The sequence below is a fragment of the Pelecanus crispus genome, chromosome 6, assembly GCF_030463565.1.
Source record: "Pelecanus crispus isolate bPelCri1 chromosome 6, bPelCri1.pri, whole genome shotgun sequence".
NCBI classification, from domain to species: Eukaryota; Metazoa; Chordata; class Aves; order Pelecaniformes; family Pelecanidae; genus Pelecanus; species Pelecanus crispus.
The window spans coordinates 46470622-46478811 of record NC_134648.1 but is presented as its reverse complement, the minus strand read 5'-3'; the positions used below and the strand labels follow the sequence as shown (position 1 = coordinate 46478811).

Genomic DNA, 8190 nt, shown 5'->3' with positions numbered 1-8190 from the left:
CCACCGATCCCTCCTAGCGTTTGCCCTGTCCATCTGAAAGAGTGGGTTCCTCCCCCCACCCCCCTTTCCTACTCTCTCCCCCTCTCCCACCTCTGTCTCTCCTTCTTTCCCCACAAGCTTAAACCAATTACGCCGCTTCGCAAATAAAGTGCCGCCCCGGGGGGAGTTGCAGGCGAGGGGAACTGCCTTGTTTGCAGGTGCATCTCCGGCTTTGTAGGTGCGAACGCCTTTGTGCGGCGGACAAATGGGGAGAGGAGGAGGAGGAGGTGGGTACTTCTGCGACGTAAGATCCACATCAGCTCAACTCCACTCACATCCCAGCCGGCACTTCCTCACTTTCTCAACTGTCTCGCCCCACACCGCTCCCTGCCTGCTTTTTGGCTGGTTATAGAGGAGAATTCAGCACCCCCCGCGCCTCCTGAGAGCTGGCTTCCTGCTAGGTCGGGCTTTCGGGCTCTTTTCCTGCTGCCCGTCGCTCGCTTGCAAGAGGGCTGGATGGTTACACCGGGCAGGTTGGCTCCATAATGTTAGGGACTGTGAAAATGGAAGGGCATGAAACCAGCGACTGGAACAGCTACTACGCCGACACTCAGGAGGTGAGTGAATCCCAGGGTCTGGCTCCGCTGCTGCCCCTCTGCAAGGGCGGGGGGGAGGGCGGGGGAAGGGCTGGGGGTCTGCGGGGGGGCGGGGGGGGGGGCAGCAATCGGAGGAATCGGTTTGCACTCCAGATCCTGCCAGCGCAAACGTGCCTCCCCCCGCTCCCGCCGGCGCTGAAGCTGGCCAGGCTTCCCCGAGGAAAACACGGCTTCCCAGAGCCCCGGCAGGCGTTTGAGGGAGACCCGCGGCGGCTGCGGGCCCGCTGGGAGGGCCGGGGGGCCGGGGGCAGCCCTTGATCTCCTCTAAAAGCCGTAATCGCCGCTCGCGGCGCGCACAAAAGCGCCCCGTAAACTCCCGGCTCGGGGCAGAGGACTCGCCGCGCCGCCGGCCCCCGGCTGCTTCCCGGCGGACGGCAGCGGGCGAGGGAGCCGGCCGCAGGCGCGCCCCGGGGCGGGGGCAGCGCCCTCCCGGGGCTCCTCGGCGGGCCCGCCGGCCTCTCGGCTGGCCGTCGCCGGGGGCCTCACCTGTTAAAGCCGGGCGAAAAGAGCGGCGGGGGGGCGGCAGCCGTTTGTCCGGACTTTGCCAGACGGGCCGGCGGCGGCGGGCGCTGCTGCCGCGGGCCGGCTGGCGGCGCTGCCGAGCGCGGCCCCGGGAGCCAGCCCGGGCGGGGGGCCCGCACCCCGACCCGCCGCCCCCCCTTTGCCCGGCCCGGCCCGCGGCACCCCGGCAGGCGCTTCCGCCCCCTGCGCCCGTTTGACGACACGGTGCGAAGCAAGGGGGAGAGCCGGCCCAAGCGCCGGCAACCGCGGCAGAGGAGAGGGCCGCGGAAGCGCCCGGGGCCCTCCCCGCGGCGCGCCTCGGCCCTGCGGGGGCCCGCGGTTCGCGCTGTGCCGCTGCCGCTCTGCAGCGGGGGTCCCCGGCGGAAGGCAGCGCCCGGCAGCACCGCCAGCAGCCCCTCGGACTCCCGGCCGGGAAGGAGCCGTTGCACGGAAGTGCGGCAGCGAGGCAGGCACCTAGGTGTGCGCACCCGGGCATTGCATCAGCACACCCGGACACACGGCTCCGCAGCCCCCACGCCTCGTCCCTGCACCCCGGGGCTGGCACACGGCGCCCACGGGGCCACGCGGGCACGGGCAGATACGTGTCACCCTACAGGCGTCTTATTTAATAGAGGAAAGTCGGCTAAGGGCAAATAAGGGTCATCCTAATTATGTGCCGTTTCCAGGCACATTTATCCTCGCCATACTCATTACCCACAAACATGAAGTTAAGCGACCTTCGCTTTTGCTGGTTTTTAGCCTCAATCTTTTCTCCTCTCCTGCTATTTAATTTGAGTCACTGCACGGATGCAAGGCGGGAAACCCATCCGCGTTCTACCATCTCAAATAATTACTGTGATCCTCTAAATTAAAAGCGCATTTATAAGCCCGTGGAATTTGTAGTAAACAGTAATGTATTTTATACATTTAACCGTCGCCCAAACCTCCTTTTCTTAGCCGTATTGCCTTTGTTCGAGGTAAACTGGGAACGTCTTTCTCCCTCCTGTTAAATCGGATGCCATACTGGAAAGCACAATTTCAGGCTCTCCGGTTCTGCCTTTTTTAAGAGTTGTGTTATGTAGTAGGGTGCTGCAATTTTTTTCACGTCGGGCGACCGTAGAAAATCTCAGGCAGGGAAAGTTCAGGCTTTTCGTACTTTGGGAAAGTTGGGGGTTTTTTTAACTTTAATTTAAAGACTGACTTGATAGAAAATGCAGACAAGGGGGAAGCTTTCCACAGATAAAATGCATGGACGTGAGCTGTTGTTTTTGATTTTTTTTTTTTTCCGACAAGACATTATCGCATCTTGTGTAAGAATAGAAATTTAAATCAGTGAAGGGTGGGAGAGATGCATAAGATTATTCTAAGAAAGTGCAGGCAGTTGAAATTCTCCTTGGCGCAGAGAGCGTACGCCCGTAAATTGTAATGATCTGATGAGTTTAAATGTTTAACTAGAGAGACGAGACATAAAATCAGCAAAACCGTGGGAATACTCCAGGGGAAAACCTCCTCCCGGGGCAGATAAAACCCGCTGCCCAGCTCTGTGGGGGTGCGGAGCTGCTCTGGGAAGGCCATCGCTCCGTGCACCCCGGGGATCCCGGCGCAGCCCGCGCAAGCCGCGGCCCGCCGGTGAAATGGGAGCGCTTTGGGACCGAGCACCCCCCGCTCCGTGTCTATTTATAAATACGTATGAATACAAATTAGACCTTCTCATGGCACCAGCGGCCTTTCTGTGTGGCTTTCGGAAAGCGCTTTCCCGGGTGTCGGGGAAGCGGACGGCGTCCTGCAGCAGGACGTTTGCACGGCTCGCTGGGCAGGACGGGCTGGACGGGCGGATCCGGCCCCACCGGGGCCCTGCCCGCCCCTCTTTCCCCCCCTAACCCCCTCTCTCCGTCTCGCTGCCCTAGGCCTATTCCTCGGTGCCTGTGAGCAACATGAACTCGGGGCTGGGCTCCATGAACACCATGAACACCTACATGACCATGAACACTATGACGACGAGCGGCAACATGACCTCCAGTTCCTTCAACATGTCCTATGCCAACACGGGGCTGGGGGCCGGGCTGAGCCCTGGCACCGTGGCTGGCATGCCGGCGGGCTCGGCGGGGCCGGTGAATGGCATGCCGGCCGGCGTGGCCGCCATGGGCACGGCGCTGAGCCCCGGCGGCATCAACGCCATGTCTGCCCAGCCAGCCCCCATGAACGGGCTGAGCCCCTACGGCAGCATGAACCCCTGCATGAGCCCCATGGCCTACACCCAGTCCAATCTCGGCAGGACGCGGGACGCCAAGACCTTCAAGCGGAGCTACCCTCATGCCAAGCCGCCCTACTCCTACATCTCCCTCATCACCATGGCCATCCAGCAGGCACCCAGCAAGATGCTGACGCTGAGCGAGATCTACCAGTGGATCATGGACCTTTTCCCCTACTACCGGCAGAACCAGCAGCGCTGGCAGAACAGCATCCGCCACTCGCTCTCCTTCAACGACTGCTTCGTCAAGGTGGCCCGCTCCCCCGACAAGCCTGGCAAGGGCTCCTACTGGACCCTGCATCCTGACTCTGGCAACATGTTTGAAAACGGCTGCTACCTCCGCCGGCAAAAGCGCTTCAAGTGCGAGAAACCGGCGAACAGCAAAGCCCCTCAGGAGGGCAGGAAAGATCAGGCCGGGGCCTCCAGTTCCAGCTCCAACTCCCCCCTGCACAGAGGCCACAATAAATCTGCGCAGCTGGACACCGCCACCTCCCTCTCCAGCTCCAACCCGTCCACCAGCCCCCAGTCTATGGACCACAGCGGATCGAGCACGGAGCTAAAGACCTCGGCCTCGGCCGCCTCCTCCACCATCAGCTCCGTCCCCGCCTTGGCCTCCGTCCCGCACCCCCCTCACTCCTTAGCCCACGAACCCCAGCTCCACCTCAAGGGCGATCCCCACTATTCCTTCAACCACCCCTTTTCCATCAACAACCTCATGTCCTCCTCGGAGCAGCAGCACAAGCTGGACTTCAAAGCCTACGAGCAGGCGCTGCAATATTCCTCCTACGGGGCCAGCATCCCGGGTGGGCTGCCCCTGGGCAGTGCCTCCATGGCGGGCCGGAGCAGCATCGAGCCCTCGGCCCTAGAGCCCTCCTACTACCAAGGTGTGTATTCCAGACCCGTGCTAAACACCTCCTAGCTCTGCACCCCACCGCCGCCGCCGGGGGCGAGCCCCTCTCCCCCTCTTCCTCCCCTTTCCTGGCTTCTCTCCCCCCTTTCCCTCTCCCTTCCACAAACCGAGGTGTTTCCGCACGCTGCGTGCAAAGGACTGTTACTTTTTAATTGTCTCGCAACGCGTTGTGTGTTGTTATGATCCACCACGACCTCCTGCAAAGCTGGCCGCGTCCCGCTTGTACATACCCCCTCCCGTCCCCGCCGCCCAGCCCCTCTCCCCGGAGATCCCCCCAGCCTTTGCAGGGTGTTACTAAAAAGAAGAAAAAAAAAAAATGTTGAGCTTGTAAACTACTTGTTTGTGCTTTCCTCCCCCTCGTCTTCCCCCCTTCTGTGCTCTATAATCTCATGTAAGTTTACAGGTATGTGGCAATACTTTAACAATACGGAGATGAAGAAGCGAGTAGACATTTAAGGCTTTTTTTAATTAAAAAGGCTTTGAAGGACAATACTGCTGTGAAGTAGCAAAACACTAAGAGAATCTCTAAGCAACAAGAGGACTATTTACTTTCTCGGATCATCCTTTTGATACTTGCAAAATAAACCTTCGGCTAGTACAACCCGCATACACCCAGATGCTGCGGGCCGGATCCTGCACTCCCGAGGGGAACAACTGGAGCTTTGGAGTGCAGGATGCGACCCTTATTTTTTTCCAAGTGTTACCTGTCTTGGGATGTAATATAAAGAGGTCACAGCCAGTTGGATTTTTTTTTTTTCCTTCCCATCTGTTACCGAAGATTCTCGTTCATCAGGAACTCTCATCAACGTGTGGATGACATGCTTATTTAATTTAAGTGTCTTCATTGTGTACCAGCTAGAACTGTGTATCTATAACAAGGTTATTTTCCCCCTCCCCCAGGAAACGTTGACTATTACACCAACGCAAGGAAAAGAGGAGAGCTCTGTCTCTCTCCCCTTTTCCAACTTGTTTAATGAATTCCACATCCAATTTTTTTGTGGCCGTTTAATTATCGCCATCGTTAGCTTGTTTCATCCAGTGTTAATGCACTTTCCACAGTTTTACACGGTGTTAGCATAGCCAGACGGGTTTTATTATTATTCCTGTTCGCTGTCTCAATGTTCTTAATTTATTGCATGGTTTATATTTTTTTCTTTCTTTACAGCTGGAAATTGCTTTAAATGACAGTAAAAAAAGAATTACACGTGAATTTAAGAAATTTTGTTAATTTTATAAATGTGATTGTAATTGAAAAAATATTTTGATTTAAAACGATAACTGAGAATTTAATGCGTGAAGTATGTTTTTGATCATTTGCAGTTAAGGACTTTAAATAAATCAAATGTTAACAATGAAAGACTTTTGCTATTTTCTTTCAAAATTTCTGGGGCGGGTTACGGAGGACGGAGCCATGTGCCCGAAAAACAAACGCAGCGCTAAAACGTGGATGTGAAGAGGAACGATTTGTACGGCCAAGCCTGTGCGGAGGGGACGCGCCCGCAGGGTGTGTGTGCGGGACGCTGCGATGTCTGCGGGTGGGTGTGTGGTGGCCTTTTCTATTTTTTTTCTTCTATTTGTTTTTCTCTCTTTTTTTTTTTTTTTTTTTTTTTTTTAATTCCCGGTGCCGGGGTAGGTGGAAGGAGGGAAGGAAAAAGCCACCCGAGGCGGTGTAACCTCCCGGGTGCTTCGCAGCCGGAGCTGCCGGGGTGGTGGCAGCAGCCAGGGCCGGTGCTTCCCCGCCGGACGGGGCGACGCCCGAGGGGAGCATCCCCCGCGCTGCTCCACCGCACCCCGCGCCGCTGGAGAGGCCGGGCCGAGCTCCCAGCCCAAGTCCCGCTTTGTAGCCCTGGCTCGGATCGACCCCGGTAATAGCAGCAGCCGCGCTGGCGAGCGCTGGTCCCCAGCAAGCGGCATCGGCGGGGGCAGGGGGAGGGGGTGTTTAAACGTGAACAGATTTCGCTCTGCTCAGCCCCCTCCGTGCACGGCCGCCAGATAAAAGAACTGTGTAATTCTCATAATTAGCACATAATTGCCCCCTGACGGGTTAGGGACAGCGGCGACAAACTAAATGTACGGCTCGATTTAGAAAAGAAAAGCCGAGCCAGAGTCCCAGAAATCTCACCGAATTCCTCCAGCGCTACTACCCAGTGAAAAACGGGAGGGGAAAAAAAGAAAAAAAAAAAAAAAAAAAGACCGGGGAGCCCCTCTGCCGTGGGCTTCGCAGGTGTGGGCGGCTCGGCCGCTGGCGGGGGGCCGGGTGCGAGCGCGGCGCTGCCGGCGAGACGGAGCCGGCGCCGGGCTACGCGGGCGCGCTCGGTCGGGCGGAGATTTTCCGCCGGTGCCGCCCGGGCTGCCGCATGCGGACCCTGCAGCGGCAGGGAGCGGGGTCCCGTGGCCGGGGCGGCGGGTTTGGCCGGGTACCCCACGAGCCGGCTGCGCGGCCCCTTCGCCCGCTGTATTTCCTGAACGGGCAAACACCGGGAGATGCCCCGCAGCCAGGGGCAGCTCGGGGTTGCTCGGCACCAAGTCCGGGCAGGTGGATCCTTCTTAAAGTCCCGCTTCTCCCGCCAAACGGAGCTTCGTGCGAACCGAGACAGGATGAAGCCCGTTTTCAGCAGGACTCCACTTGTCTCCCACAGACTGGTCTGTAGAGAATATGCCACTGCAGAGTGGAGACATTGATTTAATGCCTTGGGCTCGTACACAGAAAATATCAATCGACAGACAGCGATAAGGCAGCAGCAGGTTTCACGTATCAGCTGAGGAGCACAGACCGTGTGTAATGGAAATATTCGGGGCGTGGGTAATAAAAGGGTTTAAGCGGACCGGCGCGGCTCCAAACCTCTCACAGATAAGGAGCGGAGCCTGTCACGGATACAGCGTGTGCCCCTTCGCCACTCGCCATCAAGATTATCTCCCTTCCCTTTCTTCTCGGAGGCAAATGGTGGCTGCGGTGGGCGACGATCCGCTGACATAACAGGGATGCGGCTCACGTTAAAAATGCGGGTCCCCGAGGCAGAGCGCGCAGCTTTCTCTGATCGGTTTGAGACTTGGGAGTCAACAGAGGGGAGAGGAGTCCCCCGTTTTCTCTCCCGCTCCTAGCTGCCCTGCCGCTGCTCTAGTCCTGTGCTCGAGAAGCCCCCAGCCACAGTGCAAAAATAAACGAGAAGCAGGCTCCAAAGGAAGAGGGTGCACCCCCCCGCCCCGCCCCGCAAGATGTAGAGGGGAGCTTACGAGCATCTCCTTCCAGCCGGACCGCTCACTCTGTGCCGGGAGGGAAGGAGGGAGGGAGGGAGGGAGGGAGGGAGGGAGCTGGCGGGTGCGGGGTTTTTGCCCGTGTCGGAGGTGGTGTCTCAGCCCCGCGCCCGGGACACAGGCAACGCGGGGGCCCGCCAGCCTGCCGGCTCCGGCCGCCGCCGCAATTTATAGGGGAACTTCGCCTTTTCCTGCACGGCAATTATCTCCGGCCGGCCACGTGCGAGGGAGCGAAAACGGCTCATTTAACGTCATTAAACACAAGCGGGGAGTAATTCAGGGCGGCGGGGGATCTCTGTAAAGATTTACGCGGGGTTTGGGCGGCGAGGAGGCCCCCGGCCCTGGGCGGGGAGGGCGGGGGGGTTGGGGGGGTGCCGGCCGCCTTTGCAGGGCGCGCCGGCGGGGCAGGGGCCGTCGAGGCGGCGCGGCGGGTCCGGGCGCGACTCCGCGGGGCTGGGCAGGGGCAGCCCCCGCAGCCGGGGGCGAGGAGCCGCGGAGGGTCCGGCCTTGGCACTGCGGGGCCCGCCTGTGCCGCGGGGTCCGGCGGCCCTGCGCCCCCCGGCAAGGCGGGCAGGATGGGGCCCTCGGCCGTGGCACCTCCTCGGGACACCTGCGACCAGCGCTTTCCCTCCGGGGAA

General features: G+C 59.3%; 1 protein-coding gene across 1 annotated transcript; it reads left to right on the top strand.

Annotated features, from left to right (window-relative positions):
- Nucleotides 1–524: 524 nt before the first annotated feature.
- FOXA1 (forkhead box A1) lies at nt 525–4306 on the top strand. Its single transcript, XM_075712797.1, has 2 exons — nt 525–596; nt 3044–4306. Exons 1-2 carry the CDS (start codon nt 525–527, stop codon nt 4304–4306), a joined length of 1335 nt encoding a protein of 444 aa, XP_075568912.1.
- The last annotated feature ends 3884 nt before the right edge of the window (nt 4307–8190 follow it).